We start from the raw sequence: 17,536 nt of genomic DNA, 5'->3' as shown, positions 1-17,536 counted from the left end.
GAATAAGCTAGTAATTTGTGGAGATTCCATAGGTGGTAACCTCCCTAGCCATTGTCGGTTCTTGGTTCGTGAACAAAGGTTGCTTCCCATTCGTGGTTGGAACTTGACTCCAGCTAAGTTGAGAAGAAGAAGATCTTGAGTGTGCCAAGAACATCATCTTCTCCTGTAGATCAAAGCTTGTAACTTCAAATTGAAAGTTGTGACCAAGGTACGATCTTCTGTTTCCGCTGCGCTATTTTAAGCATGTGATATAGTGTAATTATACATATCGTAAGAATCATGCATGAGATATCGGTAAAAACCCTACATTGGCATCGAGCCAAGTTTTCCATGGTTTGCATGCTTTTGTTTGTAGTTTTGATCTTGTGATCTATATTTTTTTTGGAAAACTGTTTTTTTTCAAAATCTTTTAATTAATTTTTAAATAATTAGGTTGTTTAAAATTAATTAAAAATTGCTTAATTTTTTTTGCAAAATAAATTATTTATGGGAAATAATTTGGCTATTTTAGTGGAAATTTTTTTTAGGAAATTTTTTTTCCTTTAATTTTTTTATTTTTCCACGATTAAAAATTGACATTAGGATGTTTATTTTTACCATGCAGTAATTATTTAAATATGGATTTTTACTATTGCATGTAAATAAAATTGTATGTTTTCTATCAACGGTCATATGAAAACTAAGGCACAATGCCTAAGTCGCATAGGCCCGAGACTTGTAGGAAAATTGAACCAGATCTTGGGAGACGGGCTTCCAAGAAACGCATGACCGCAAAGCAAAGCAATATAGGAGAGTTTTTAAAACAGATCGTCTTGAAATCGATAAGATAAAGACAGAGCCACCATCACCGAGAATATACACCAAAGAGCCCCAGTCCTATTCAGGATAGGAATGAGGCTCGGCCACTTAAATCTCTCCTACATCGATTATGGGACGATGCTGAGGAACCAAATCCATATGATGTGTTATCAGGGTTTATATTCCCACCTCACAGGGAAACAGAGGAAGTGGCTAGTAATTTTCAAATAGCTGATAGTGACTGTGAGGATGAGGATGACTCCCCTGGGCACCCAGGACATTTCTATGTTCATGGTTGACTGGCTCTTTTTAGTTCCACATTGTTTTTGTGTAGAAACAATTTTATTAAATGGAAATTTAAGTAGTAGATTTTTTGCATATTCTATGCTATTGATAGTCAAATGCATTGATTTTATTTAATGACTAGAATCATGCTAGTAGATTATCATGATCATCTCATATGTGAAAATGTGGATTACTTAGATTTATTAAGATAAGAGATAATTCTTATTCGTAGTATCTTATTTTTGGAATTCAAACTTGATAGAATGGCACTCGATGGAAAATCCCCGTTTACGATGCTACCTGAAAAGGACTTGTTAAACGATAAGAATTACTTAACTTTGGTCTAGGAAAGTTAGGCTAATTTCGCAGATAGGAAGGTCATTGACGTAATAACCGAGATAGTAGCGTAACCTTCGCGGAAGGAATAACACAAGCCGCTTATCTCGCCGCACTTAGGAAGTACAATGAGTATACAAGCGAGACAATGTTGCTCTAATTGCCATACTTGGCACCATGAGGAATGACTTCATGATGAAAAGATGATGGCCTTGGATCGGCTAAAGAGCTATGAGAAGCGAAAAAGGCGGACCTTGGGGGTAGGACTATTATTGCACGGTGAGGAGGCTACAAATGAACTTTGACAAATTTATCAAGTCTGCCCCATACTTCTATGACACAACATTTGCGATGATGAGGAACATGGTTCTTTGAAGTTAGCCCAAGCAGACAGTCATGTCAAATGAACAACAAATTCAAGCCGTCATTAGGTATTTACCTAAAACTTGGGAACAATTTCATCTTATCTTAACGCATGACGACAGTATCACAAACTTTTTGCACAGGTACAGAGGAAATGTGAGCTTGAGGAACAAAGGCTTCTCAATGAAAAGCCCGTTGTTCAAACCTGAAGCAAATGTTGTCAACTCCAAAAAGAGGAAGGCTCCTTGGAACAAGAAAAGTGGAAAATGGAAAGGCAAGGAAAAAGGCCAAGCCTAACCCACAAGCAAAAGAAACCTAGGAAGTCGATAGACATGACTAGTGTTGAATGCTTCCATTGTCATCGGATGGGACACTATGCTAGGGCATGTCCTTCTCCGAGGTAAGTTTTACTTTAAGTAATCGTCCATGTGATGATAAGTATTGTCATCTTTCGATTCGATTCATCACAATATTGGATTGTAGATTCATCGGTGATGCACCACATAAGCCGGGATAGGTCCCTGTTTGAAGATCTCCGAAACTTCCACAAGGAACTTCGGAGAGTCCACATGGGAAACCAAAGTGTAGCCGATGTTTTGAGCACGCATTACACTTGTAGGTTGGATTTTTGCGAGTGGGAGATCCATCCTTATTGAAGAAGTACTATTTGTACCCTCAATTAGGAGAAATCTTTTATCGGTTTTGAAATTACTTCAAGAATCCTATGTGTTTAATTTTTCCCAGAACTCGCTTGAGATATCTTTAAATAACAGTTTGATAGGTCATGCTTATTTAATGAATTCTTTTATGACATTACACTTAACACAAATTGAAGTTTTTATGTCTAAAATGGTTGGTTGCCAATTGTGGCATGCTAGACTATGACATATTGGACACAGTAGGATAGACCGCTTAGCAAGGGGAGGGTTGTTAGGTAACTTAACCTCTGTTAAAATGGAAACCTGTGAAAGTTGTATTGCTGGAAAAGCCACTAAGAAATCTTTTGGGAAAGCCCAAAGGGCAACTTATCCTTTACAACTTATTCACTTTGACATTTGTGGACCAATGAATGTAACAGCAATTAAGGCATGGGGCTTTGTATTTTATTACCTTCACAGATGACTATACACGTTATGGGACCGTATACTTGATGTCTCACAAATAAGATGCCTTGGACTGTTTTAAAAAGTACAAGAACCTTGTTGAGAATCACCTTGATAGGACAATAAAGGCCTTAAGAACTGACTGCGGACGTGAGTATCTTTCTGATGAGTTTAAGGAACTCTGTGAAAATAAGGGTATAGCTAGGACAAACTAACTATTCCTTATACCCCCGTGAGAATGGTGTCTCGAGAGAAGGAATAGAACCCTGCTGGAAATGGTTAGATCTATGATGGCTCAGACTAACTTGCCCATCTCATTTTGGGGTGATGCATTGTTAACGGCTGCGCACATACCTAACCTAGTTCCTTCAAAATCTGTTGACAAAACACCCTATGAACTATGGACTGGTAGACAACCCGTTTTGAACTACCTTAGACCATGGGGGTGTGCAGCCTTTGTCACTTCTCAAAATCGAGAATTTGGGAAGTTGAGTGCTCCTGGAAAGAAGTGTGTCTTTATAAGATACAGTGAGACTTCTAAGGGGTATGTCTTCCTAGGGGAGGATACTCAAGGGCATGTTACAGAAATAGAAGCATGTAACGTCAGATTCTTAGAGGATCAATACCCAATGAGGGGTGAGGTTGATAAGGATATACAACTTTACGAAGTTGACAACCTTATAACTGCTGATGAACAAGGCGAAGATGAAACTTTCATCAACCCTGATTCCAGTGACAATGACATTGGTCAACTGATTGATCAATCCCAACCTCGTAAGAGTGTTAGAGGCCATATCCCCAAACGTCGGTTTGAGATTGAAGGGGAGATAAATATGACCAATGCACTAACAGAAATATTTGATGAACCTAAAACGTTCAAGGAGGCTATTTCTGGGTCCAATACAAGTAAGTGGATGGAAGCTATGAAGGAAGAATTGGAGTCGATGAAGAAAAACAAAGTATGGGACTTAGTTGATCTACCTCAAAGCGGGGAGATCTATTAGGAACAGTGGGTTCTCAAGATCAAGAAAAATACTGAGGAAGGGAACATAGACAAATTCAAAGCCCGGGCTTGTTGCAAAAGGTTACACCCAAAAAGAAGGAATAGACTATGAGGACACCTTCTCACCAGTAGTGAGATTTGCCTCCATACGTCTCCTCTTGTCAATGGTTGCCCACTTAGATTTAGAACTTTACCAGATGGATATCAAAACTGCTTTTCTCAATGGAGAATTGCAAGAGGAAATCTATATGGATCAACCCACTGGTTTTTCAATCAAGGGTCAGGAACACAAAGTGTGTAAACTGAACAGATCCATATATGGTTTAAAATAGGCCTCTAGACAGTGGAATCTGAGATTCCATGAAGCTATGCTTCAAGACAAATTCGAAATGGTAAATGAGGACCATTACATATATGCCAAGACATCTAAAAATGGTTTTGTGATTCTATCTCTATATGTGGATGACATTTTGTTAGTAGGTAACAATAAGGCATTGATAAATTCCACTAAGGAGTGGTTGTCATTAAACTTCGAAATGAAGGACATGGGTGAAGCTAGTTATGTCTTAGGAGTTAAAATAACTCGGGATCGGCCCAAACGCTTGTTATCTTTATCCAAGAAGATTTTGGAAAGATTCAACATGACTGATTGCAAGCAAGTGGATCTCCCAGTAAATCTAGGAGAGTCTTTGAGTTCTAAAATGTCTCCCAAGAATCCTACTGAAACTCAGGCTATGAAAAATGTATCATACTCAAGCGCAGTCGGAAGCCTTATGTATGCAATGTTGTGTACAAGGCCAGACATCTGCTATGCAGTTGGGTTAGTATCAAGGTTCCAAACAAATCCTGGGGTCGCACATTGGAAGGCTGTCAAGAAGATAATGAGTTATCTTAAAGGCACCGTGGACTACTCACTTGTCTACCAAGGGAAAGATCTTAAGCTGATTGGGTACTCCGATGCCGACTGGGCTGGAGACCTTGATGAAAGGAAGTCAACTTCAGGATATACCTACATAATAAATGAATGGAGGTGCTATATCCTGGAGCAGCAAGAAGCAAACTTCCATAGCACTTTCAACTATGGAAGCTAAGTATATTGCATGCTGCTCTGCCACACAGGAGGCTGTGTGGCTCAAACAATTCATCAAACACTTGTCAGTGTTCTCAAGAGCTGCTGAACCAGTTCACATCTGGACTGACAACATGGCTGCTCTTGCATATGCTAAAGATCCAAAGTACCATGGAATAACTAAGCATATAAAGTTAAAGTACCACTACGTACGACAAATAATACTGAAGAAGAAAGTGGTTCTACAACATATATCCACTGATCAGATGGTTACGGATCCACTGACCAAACCTATTCCAAAGGAACTCTTTCTTGCACATGTAAAAATGCTTGGGTTAAAGAGGATGTGATTATGCTAAGAACACTTTGATGGTTTAATGAATAAACGTGCATTCTTTCCATATCGATTGCATTCTCATTATACTGTTTATCATCTCATATGTATGTCAGTAGGGTTGACTGGTTCACTCACATGAACAGTCACTTCCATTTTAAACAGTAGGAGTTTAGCTTGACAAGTCACTAAACCTTATGGGAAGGGTGTACCTAGTGCCGAGTCAAGCCCCTTCTTATAATTAGATAAGAAGAAACAAGCTTCATAGAGAAGATTCTGTCTAAACTTACAAACGATTGTTGCCAAGTGGGAGCAAAGTATCCTTGGAATTGTCATTAGGGATGACAACACTTGCATGGTATGAGTGGACATACAGATATCTATTGTTGAGTAAACAAATTAGATATTCTTGCCATGACATGTTTTCACACAACATGTGTATAGTTGACCACCTGAAAGCAAGAAAATAAATATCCCTAAAAAATTCTTGCTATATGAGCTCTATTGATATGTTTTTTGTTTAAGACATATCGAATGGTACCCTCCTTGAACTTTTGACCTTGTCAAGAAATAAGAGGACTACTCGTAACTTTGGTTTGCTCCCCACAAGCTCTTACTAAAAGATTGATTGGATGTATACTGGGAAGTTGGTAGAACTCTGACGACAATGACTTGCGTGCAAAGGGTAAAAGAACTGAAGGTTTATCACACAATCACTGGGATTCTACCTGCCCAGGACAATTGATGATAATTGTGAATCATGTGATACATTTTTTGATTTTATGGTGTGGACTCATAGGGATGAGTGATATTTGTTAAAGTGATAAAACAAACAGATCTTGGGGTATACACACACTCTCCGGATATTAGGTTTCCGGATATTAGGTTTTCGGATTCGTCTTCTTTAAGATCACTTTCATGGTAGATCACTATGTCGTGTTTTTCATTGCGACTTGCTACTTCACAGATATCATGATACGTATGCTAGGGTCACACAAACCATTTGCCGTGTGAGACACACAAATGGTTGAGCAGTCTACTTAAATGCTTTTCTTAGAAACCTTCTTCGCCGTTGTGGGCGAGTGGGAGATGTTGGAAATAAGGCTAGATAAACGCCCACCAGGATAAGGATAAACCACCAAGATAAGGATAACCTGGTTAGGATGAGTGTAGGATTCTATCCTATCTGATATTAGATTAGTATAGGACTCTATCCTATCTGATATTAGATGAGTATAGGACTTTATTCTATCCAATATTGAGGAGGTGAGAGAGCTCTATAAATAGATCCCCCACCCCTCACATATTGATCATCCCAACAAAGAAAAACTCTCTTTTCTTTAATGGTGGCCTCCAACATTTTCTAAAGAAGAAGATAGTAATTTGTGGAGATTCCATAGGTGGTAACCTCCCTAGCCATTGTCGGTTCTTGGTTCGTGAACAAAGGTTGCTTCCCGTTCGTGGTTGGAACTTGACTCCAGCTAAGTTGAGAAGAAGAAGATCTTGAGTGTGCCAAGAACATCATCTTCTCCTGTAGATCAAAGCTTGAAACTTCAAATTGAAAGCTGTGACCAAGGTACGATATTCTGTTTCCACTGCGCTATTTTATGCATGTGATATAGTGTAATTATACATATCGTAGGAATCATGCATGAGATATCGGTAAAAACCCTACAAAGCACTGATTGCCACCTTTAAAAATAGACAATTGGACATGGAGGCCTATGGAAAGATTTTTTTTTTTTTTTTTTTTTTTATGGTTACCGACTTTAGGTCTTAAAGTAAAAGAACATTTAGGGAGATTCCGAGGAACGAAAGCACCACACGGCCACAAGCTGACGAGCCACAACACAAGTAAGAAATTTAAGCAGCACTTATACCGTACTTAATTTCTGATTAGAGTTTAGAGTATCAGAAAAGGGTGTAGCCGTGTAGGCATGCATTTTCCCGTAGTGAGGAGACAGAGAGTCTTAATGAGGCACTTAATTACAAAAGGCAATCACATGCAAGTATTTAAGTGATCAAGATCCATGAAAGTTGCTAATAAAAATTGAAAAGAGATCTTTGAAACTCTAAAATTCAATGACCCTTATTTCAAACAAACAGTAATAAGGCATATCCAATTAGCTCAGGCTCTCAAGTCTGAAGTCTCAACTACGTACATATGTGTGACTGGTGTGAGCCGTTGAGTTGTTCATTCAGTAATTTGCGTCGATCTTCAATCTTCAGCATCGTTCATTTAGAATTTGGGCATGAATGTCATGATCTGGAAGCTAAAGCCCAACTAAATTCTCTGCCAATTTTTTTTATGTAAGCCTACTTCTTAAATCCTTGACATGGATTTGAATCATTTGATGATGAAGATGATTGTAGAAGATGAAGAACAATATTTAGCACTATAATGTTCTTATGTTTTCCTTTTGCTTTCATATATTTGGTTTGGTGTAATATTATGTTTTTACTCATCAATATATAGTGGTAAATTGTTTGGTCAATAAATATTTTGGGTACGCCTAATAAAAAAGAATGGTAATTTAGGAAGCTAAATATGTCTAAAATCATTTTATTTATTTATTTTAAATTTGGGGTACGAGAGTGTTTTGTTGGGTATGTCCAAGATCACTCTTAGAAAATTAAAACGGGTTTTTAAAACTTAATTAAAATGATTTGTTATGAAATTACAATGGGTGATCTTGGACACACCCATAAAAATACTCCCATACCCCATAACCAACATAAATTTTTGCCATACCCCAATAACTACCTAAATCCAATAATATCTCCCATATATTTTTGGAGTATTTTCCATAAGGGCAAAAGGATTAAAAAAAAAAAAACAAAATAACTACACGTCTATTTTGTACCATTTTTTTTAGTGAAAGTTTCTTTTCGTCATTCTTCTTCATTCTTCCTGTATCTTCTACCCAAAGTGGGAAAAAAAAATCCTTTCGAGCCTTGCAAAAGGGAATTGGGTATGTTGTATGAATTGGGCGTAGTCATTTTGGTGAATGGTTGCTTGAAGTGGGCGTTGGTGACACAACTGTAAGTTATTCCTGGTTCAAAGGTTCCAGTTGATGGTAATGTCGTATGGGGTTCAAGTTTTGTTGACGAGAGTATGGTGACTGGTGAATCTTCACCTGTTCTGAAGGAGGCTAACACTCATGTTATTGGAGGCACAATCAATATGCATGGCGCTCTTCATATAAAAGCCACAAGAGTGGTGTAAGGGAGTGATATCCTCCTTCAAGAATATCAGGCGCGTACTCAACATGATGGAAATACATCACTGACTCAGATCGCGTCCCCAAGATAAGAGAACGTTCTAGAACAGTTCGCGCCAGCATGCAAACTAAGCTATAACGTGACTCAGCTTATCTTCTAGAAGCAATCATGAACAGAGATGCACATGTACAAATCACTGCTACCAGCTACTGACCACTGCCGCAAGCTACTCGTCCAGACTAATAATCTACATCATCACAGCAGACCTATAAAGACAGTACTCGCACGCCTCCTTAATCGAGACCCCTCATTTGTGATACACTTTACACGTGGTGGGCGAGGATTCACTCTCAACATCTATAAGTACCCCTCCTATGAACTACGCCAGACCTGATTCTTCTCTCCCTCCTGAATCGAGAGTAAGATACGTAGACAGTTCGCTCCTAAGCCGAACTTGGTCCCAATAATAGCCCTTTCCAGTTCCCATCGAACTGTATTTGTAAAGGAAAGCTGAATCACGCCTTTACAAGTGGGATCTAATACTGTTTTGAGTCAGATAATTTGTCTAGTTGAGGCAGCAATACTTCTGAGTTCTGCAATCATCACAACCACGTCACTGAGCTTGTTCACCGATGAACCCACACCCTGTTTTGTCAACAGAGAAAGACAATCTTAAGAAATTATACTGGGCTAAAACATATTAAAGTGACAAAGTTATGAGGGTTTGTACCACTCCAGCTGCTCTTGCTGCCAAGGCCATAGGCGCTGTAACTGAACTTAGTCCAGACGAACACATAACAGGAATTCTGACGGCCCGTGAAATAGAATAAGCAGCTGCTAGTGTCGGGCATGCCTACAATGGTGTGAACAATTTGTCAATTGCACTGATGACAATTACTGACTTATTAAATTCAAGAAATAGAAAGCACGTATACCCTACACAAACTCAAGAAGATGCAGATCGAACTCAGGCTTGAACTTATGTCATAGATACTACACTCGCTAAAAACTCATGTTTCATATGCTATACAGACGCTATTAAATCAGGGGAACACATCTACAAAAGCCTATTACTTGTTATCATGCAGCCAATGGAGATACTCATTCTTCATAAGTGAAACATTGAGTGATCCAACCTAACTTGCCAAAGGGAACAAAAGAGCCCATACCATTTTAGCAAGCGATTGATCAAGCTTCACAGAAAATATCACAGGAAACTTTATTTTATGAATCATAATATATAAGGTGTTTTGTCCTGCAACTTGGAGCAAATCAGGCATAAAAGTTAGAGTTGTTAAAGTGAAAAATAATGGGACTAAAGGATTTAAAACTTTTGTACTGGGGTGATCAATTACATATGTAGAGCCTACATGTACATGTACATATGAGGGTTTAGCCATTTCCAGGCATTGCCAACTTGCTGAATCATATTGAAATGTTTATCTTCTTATTTTCTCTTCCTCATGGTGGATTGACAGTGTTGATTTGGACCATTGGAGGGTAAATACCTCAGTGTCCCGAATTAGTATCTTATTATATGTAATACCTTTTCAATCAAACCTAGAACACCAGATTTTGAAGGATTCGAACATTTTCCACCTTCAGTTTGTATGATGTTTACGCCTTCCTGTTCAAGCAACTCTGCTAGCTTGACCAATACGGAAACATGATTTTGCTAAAGAGAAAAAGTGATGAAATGACCTGATCTGGGAGGCCTAGCATATGTGGCACTGTAACAGATAAAACAACCGATGGCAGAATCCTCTTTGTTTCCTTGGTCATTTTTAATATCTAGAAACACAATGACAGATAGAGTCATGAAAAGATAACAAAACTAGATGAACATTGACAGATTGATATGTAGACAGTAGGTTCTTCAGAAAGAATCTGAAAGTAACTAAATCATTTAAAAATACAAAGAAAATTTCTAATAGTGTTTGGAGAACTTCAAATGGAAACACGGTACCAGAGTTGAGTAATATAATCTTTTCTTTGTTTTTATTCAAGCTAACTGCAGACCTCGTATGGAGATTTTTAGTTGTATATGAGTTCTCATCCTATTTAGCTTTTGCGTGAGTTCTTTCATTGACGATTCTCATCCCATTTGGTAAGTATTCCAATTCTTCCAATAACAAGAAACTAGAGAGATACCATCAAAGAATTTTAGAATTATAATTACTTAAGCCTACGTGGGAAGCAGTAACTGAAAGGTTTTGTGTGGAACACCAAGCCGTGCATATAATAATAAAAAAAAACTGCAGACCTCGTATGGAGATTTTTCTTCTACAACTGAATCACATAAAGTAAATGATTTGTTTTGGTCAATAAATATCTTGGGTATGTCTAATAAAAAAGAAGAGTAATTTAGGAAGCTAAATGTGTTTAAAATTATTTTATTTATTTATTTTAAAAGTTGGGGTATGGGAGTGTTTTGTTGGGTATGTCCAAGATCACCCATTACAATAGGTTAGCGACTAAAACGAGAATCACGATTTGTTAGAAAATTTCTATATGTATATAATTATGATTGTTGAACATGTTTTCAAAAGAGCCGGTGCATATGCACGGGCCTACTTTCTAGTCTTAATATTAAAACACCCACAAGGGGTATTTTTCAAGCTCTATTAAAATTCCATACCATCTCCTATTAAAACATAAATTTCTCTCTTATTTGAAAATAGAAATCCTTTTTTACAATTTAAATTCCTCTTCTATTATAACGGAAAATATTCTCTTATTAAAACAAATTATAGCATTTTTAATTAAAGCGGGAATCCTTCTCCTATTAAAACAGAATGTCTATCCCAATTGAAAAAACGGATTTTTAAAACTTGATTAAAACTTCATTAAAAATAATTTGTTAGAAAATTAAAACGGGTTAGCGACTAAAATGGTAGTCCCAATTTTCTAAAAAAAATCTAAATGTTTTCCAGAGAGCCGATGCCTATGCACGGGCCTACAAGCTAGTCTTAATATTAAAGCTCCCACAAAAGGTATTTTTCGAACTCTATTAAAATTCCACATCATTGTCTCCTATTAAAACGGGAATTCCTTTCCTATTTATTAGACACTTCTAATTAAAACGGGAATTAATTTTCTATTAAAACAGAAATTCTTCCTCTATTAGAAAAAAGAAATTCTAACACTTCTAATTAAAACGGAAATTTTTTTCCTATTAAAACGGAAATTCCGTCCCTATTAAAAAGAAAAATATAACATATCTAATTAAAACGAAAATCATTTTCTTATTAAAACTGAAATCATATTTCTAAATTAAGTCAACTATTAAAATGGGGTTAAAAAATAGATTTATAACACTTAATTAAAATAATTTGTTATAAAATTAAAATGGGTTTTTAAAACTTAATTAAAACGATTTGTTATGAAATTACAATAGGTTAGCGACTAAAACGGGAATCATGATTTGTTAGAAAATTTCTATATATATATAGTTATGATTGTTGAACATGTTTTCAAAAGAGCCGGTGCGTATGCACAAACGGGCCTACTTTCTAGTAACTAAAAAGTAAATAAAACTTACAGAAAAACACAAGAGAGAAAAATATACATTATTAAAAAAAAAAAAAAAAAAGTGGCGAACAAAAGATAAAAATAATATGGTCGTCTTCTTCACATATCACATCCACGAACTCAGGGACATAAAATGTTTCAAATGCATCGAATATAGTCCGATACAATAGGCAACCGAAACAGGAAGACATGGTTTCAATCTTGGCCGATACAGTAGGCAACCTCAAAGGAAGAACAAGTTCATTAGTACATACTGAAATTTGTGGATTCTGAGAAGGGTGTAGCGTGCCACACATCGCTACCCATAACATTTAAAGTTTTAAACCTCTAATTCTACAAGTAGTGCAATACTGGAGAGAGTTTCAAGAACGAAGATCTATCCGAAAATTGTTCTTATTTTTCGAATCTCACGAGACTTCTCATACTTCTGCCATAAGCATATTCTCATAAAACAAGACTGTTTAGATTCAGACTATATAATTCTCATCCCTCTTCTTATTAAATGGTTCCAATCCTAATGGTTGAGGTTTATACAACCAATGTAAATTAGGGATCTTGGGTACTAGTTGGTAATTGGTGCAGTCATTGACACCCATGAATCGCATGTTTAATCATTCTTGTGGGCTTGTGGCATATGTAATATGTAAGGTCCAAGTTGTAGGGATTGACATTTGAGGACAATGATTTCTTAAGAAAAGAGAAGGTCATGGATTATGGTTACGAAGAAGACGACCCATATTGTTTTTTGTCTTTTGTTCGTCAGTGTTTTTTTAATGTATTTTTCTCTCTTTTTTCCCGCAAGTTTTATTTACTTTTTAGTTCTATGCCAGTTGGTTAGATCTGTTGCAATCTAACGGTCTTCGTAACTCGTCCCTACGAGGATATCCCTGGGATAGCCGGGCTCGTTTTGCTATTGAATATTTATACACAATTTAGTTTGTTTCTACAAACATAACATAATAACTAGCTTTCAAACTCGTCCTACGAACCTAAAAAATATTAGCAACTATACATAGTTGTTATGAGATATGAAAATTATATTAATCACTCATTCAAATTTCTTGCACCACTCTCTATAAAAATGAAGCACTAAACCTTGATAAAACTCATCGACTTTTTTTTTGTTGTTAGATTTAAGAATAGAAGTTTGATTGATGAAGTTTTGTGAGAATGCCCAATGTGGCGAAGATAATATTGAAGCTACTTGAATAGCAAGTCATTTCCAATCATAATAAAATAATTATGATAAACACTACTTAAAATGCAAAACTATATTTGTTGAGATATTTATTCTCACACTACATATAATACAAACATATTTTAGGGTTATTAGTTCAATGCATTTGCATCAAGTTTCTGATTTTCCATTAATTATTTTTTTGAGGTTAGTTCAATGTAGTACGTTGCATCTAGTTTCCAATTTCTCATTAATTATTCTTTGATGTTAGTTCAATGCAGTTGCATTAAGTTTTCGATTTCCCGTTAATTATTATTTGAGGTTAGTTCAGTGCAATTGCATCCACTTTATGATTTCCCGTTAGTTATTCATTAAGGTTAATTCAGTATAGTTGTATCCAATTTTCAATGTTTCGTTAATTAGTCTTTGAGATTAGTTCATTGCATTTGCATCCAGGTTTCAATATCCCGTTAATTACTCTTTGAGATTAGTTCAATACATCTGCATCCAGTTTTTGATTTCCCGTTAATTATTTTTCTAGATTAATTCGATAGTTTACAATTTCTAGTTATTTATGCTTTGAGGTCAGTATGATGCAGTTACATCCGGCTTTCGATTTTCAGTTAACTATTTTTTGATGTTATTTCAATGCATTTGCATCCAATTTCTGATTTCCCGTTAGTTAATATCTGATTTTAGTTTAATGTAGTTGCATACATTTTCTGATTTCCCGTTAATTATTCTTTGAGGTTAGTTCAATGCAGTTGCATCCAATTTCCGATTTTATGTTAATTGTTCTTTGAGGTTAGTTCAATGCATTTGCATCAAGTTTCCGATTTCCTGATAATTAGTTTTTAAGGTTAGTTTAATGCAGTTACATCAAATTTATAATTTTCCGTTAATTATTCATTTAGGTTAGTTCGATCAGTGCAGTTTCATCTATTTTTCAATATTTCGTTAATTAGTCTTTGAGATTAGTTCATTGCATTTGCATTCAGTTTCTGATTTCCCATTAATAACTCTTTAAATTTAGTTTAATACATCTGCATCTAGTTTTTTATTATTTATGTTTTGAGGTTAGTTCGATACAATTACATCCAGTTTCTGATTTCCCGTTAACTATTTTTCGAGGTTATTTTAATGCATTTGCATTTAGTTTCCCATTTCCCACAAATCTATGAGGTTAGTTTAATGTAGTTGCATTCGGTTTTTTATTTTCTGTTAATTATTTTTTGAGTTTAGTTCAATGCATTTGCATCCAGTTTCCGATTTCCCATTAATAATTATTTGAGATTTGTTCGATGTATTTGCATACCGTTTCTGATTTTCCATTAAATATTTTTCAAGAATTTGCATCCAATTCTAATTTTCCGTTAGTTATTCTCTGACATTAGTTTAATACAACTGTATCCAGTTTTCAATTTCTAGTTAATTACTTTTTGAGTTTAGTTTATTACATTTGCATAAAGTTTCTGATTTTCCGTTAATTACTCTTTGAGCTCAGTTGTGTATTTGAATCCAGTTTCCGATTTCTTTTTAATTATCCAATGTAGTGTGTAATACCAACTTCTACTGATCCATCTATAGTGTCCCTGTAAACATGACATAAAAAATAAATTATGCTTGATTTACTATGTGGGATTATCAAAGATTATCCAATTCCTGATTTCCCGTTAATTATTTTTTAAATTATGCATGACTCATTATGTGGAATCTTCAAAGATTATCTATGAACGGTGTTGTTATATTAATTATTCTGAAAAATATTTGCAAATATACAAAACTATTATATATCAATATTATATTGATCACTCATCCAAATTTCTTATAACGTGAAAACCTCATTCTCCATTAAAAAAAAAACTCACTTTTGATAAAACCCTTCAACTTCATTTCGTTATTTAATAATATAAGTTTGATTGAAGTTTTATGAGATTGCTTAATAAGGCGAAGTTCATATATATTGAAGCTACTTGAATAGCAAGGAGTTCCCAATCATACGAAAAGAGATAAGATAAACATAATTTTAAATGCAAAGTTATACTTATTGAGACATTCCCACAACATATAACCCAACTATGTTTTGAGATTAGTTCAATGCATTTGCATATAGTTTATGGTTTTTCGTTATTTATATTTTGAGGTTAGTTCAATGCAGTTGCATCATATTTCCGATTTCCGCGTTATTTATTTTTTGGTTGCATCCAGTTTTCGATTTCTCGTTAATTATTCTTTGCGGTTAGTTTAATACATTTGCATCCAATTTCCAATTTTCTGTTAATTGTTCTTTGAGGTCAGTTTAATGCATTTGCATCCAATTTATGATTTCCTGTTAATTATTATATGAGATTAGTTTAATGCATTTAATTTGCATCCAGTTTCTGATATTTCGTTTATTATTATTTGATAAGGTTGTATTTGCATCTAGCTTTCGATTTTCCGTTAATTATTGTTTGAGGTTAGTTCAATGAATTTGCATCAATTTCCGATTTCCCGTTAATTATTTCTTGAGGTTAGTTCAATGCATTTGCATCTAGTTTATTTTTTGAGATTAGTTTAGTGCGGCTGCATCCGATTTTCGATTTTTCCTTTAATTATTCTTTAAGATTAGTTCAACGCATTTGCATCATGTTTCCAATTTATAATTAATTTTTCTTTGAGGTTAGTTCAATGCAGCTGCATTAGTTTCCGATTTCCCGTTAATTTAATCTTTGAGGGTTAGTTCAATGCATTTGCATCTAGTTTTTTATTTTGCGACAAATATTTTTTGATGTTAGTTTGATGTATTTGCATCCAAGTTTTGATTTTCCGTTAATTATTCTTTGAGGTTAGTTTAATGTAGTTGTATCCATATTCCGATTTTCTATTAATTACTTTTTATGATTAGTTTAATGATTGCATTTGCATCCAGTTTCCGATTTCCAGTTAAATATTATTTGAGGTTAGTTCGATGCATTTGCATTCAATTTTTGGTTTCTATTAATTGTTCTTTGACGTTAGTTTCATTCAGTATTATATATATTTGTCATTATTGCTTTGTCGTTATTTTATTTTATTTTTTCATTTTTTATTATATATTTTATGGTGTTATTTTTTGTATAATTTAATTTTCTACATGTAATTTGTTTTGTTTTGGTATATAATTTATTTAATCCCAATGTCCACTTTAACTATATACATATATATATTACATTATAGTGTTGAAAAATTATAAATTATAAATTTAATTGGAGTATGTTGTAATTATTGTGGCCAGAATTGTGATTTTTGGAATCCAGCCTTAACTATAAATAAATGTTTAAATCCCACAGTGGATGACGCATCAAATCGGAAGGGTTTAGGAAAATCGTTTTCCGTGGAAACTATTGTGTTTAGCAATTTAGTTTTTTGTCTCATATATATATATTTTTTCGTAATTAGCTATATTATTTAGGAAAAGTTGGAGACTCTGTGAAACTCTAGATGAGATTGTGTTTTCATAATTAGCTATAATGTTTAGGAAAAGTTAGAGACTCGATCCGTGAAACTCTAGATAGGATTGTTTCCTTATTTATATTATATATTTTTATAGTTAGTAATAGAGTTTAGAAAAAACTAGAGTCTCTGCGAGTGCTACCTAAAATAGATTGGTGAGGGTGTAGCTATAATATATATCTAAGGAATTGAAATATGTCGTAATTATTATGGCCATAATTGTGATTTTTGGAATCCTTAACTATGAATAAATGTCTAAATCCCACATTTGATAACGCATCAAATTGAAAGGGTTTTAGGAAAATTGTTTTCAGTGGAAACTATTGTTTTTAGTAATTTAATTTTTTGTATCCTATTTTTTTTTTTCTTAATTAGCTATATTGTTTAGGAAAAATTGGAGACTCTGTGAAACTCTAAATGAGATTGTTTTTTTTCCGTAATTAGTTATAGTGTTTAGGAAAAATTAGAGACTCTGTGAAACTCTAGTTGAGATTGTTTTCTTATTTATATCATATTTTTTTATAATTAGTAATAGATTTTAGAAAAAATTGGAGTCTCTGCGATTGCTCCAAAAAATAGATTGATGACGGTATAACTATAATATATATCTAAGGATAAAGACAAATATTTGTTTCCTATTTTATCTCATACTTTTTCTTAATTAGCCATGAAACGTGGACACTCTAGAAACGTTTTCTCAATTGAAGATGGCAGAGCTTTATATATATATATATATAAAGACAATTTTGCTGACTAGACATTCTATAACTATTTACATATAGCCACAATGGATCGCTTAATTTGCAGAAATTGAAGCCTTGGAGATGAAAGACTTTTGGTT

The 17,536-nt window shown here is 34.6% G+C and overlaps 1 protein-coding gene across 1 annotated transcript; it reads right to left on the bottom strand.

Moving 5' to 3' along the window:
• Window positions 1-8,014: 8,014 nt before the first annotated feature.
• LOC147497875 (uncharacterized protein ycf23-like) lies at window positions 8,015-12,340 on the bottom strand. Its single transcript, XM_086563038.1, has 5 exons — window positions 12,155-12,340; window positions 10,216-10,304; window positions 10,060-10,168; window positions 9,244-9,366; window positions 8,015-9,158 (listed from the first exon to the last, which is right to left on the bottom strand). The coding sequence occupies exons 1-5, from the start codon at window positions 12,338-12,340 to the stop codon at window positions 9,066-9,068; spliced, it is 600 nt and encodes a 199-aa protein (XP_086419164.1). The 3' UTR covers window positions 8,015-9,065.
• Between the last annotated feature and the right edge of the window lie 5,196 nt (window positions 12,341-17,536).

Source organism: Coptis chinensis, chromosome 5 (assembly GCF_015680905.1).
Source record: "Coptis chinensis isolate HL-2020 chromosome 5, ASM1568090v1, whole genome shotgun sequence".
NCBI classification, from domain to species: domain Eukaryota; kingdom Viridiplantae; phylum Streptophyta; class Magnoliopsida; order Ranunculales; family Ranunculaceae; genus Coptis; species Coptis chinensis.
The sequence above is the reverse complement of the archived record's forward strand: the minus strand, read 5'-3'. Positions and strand labels throughout refer to the sequence as shown.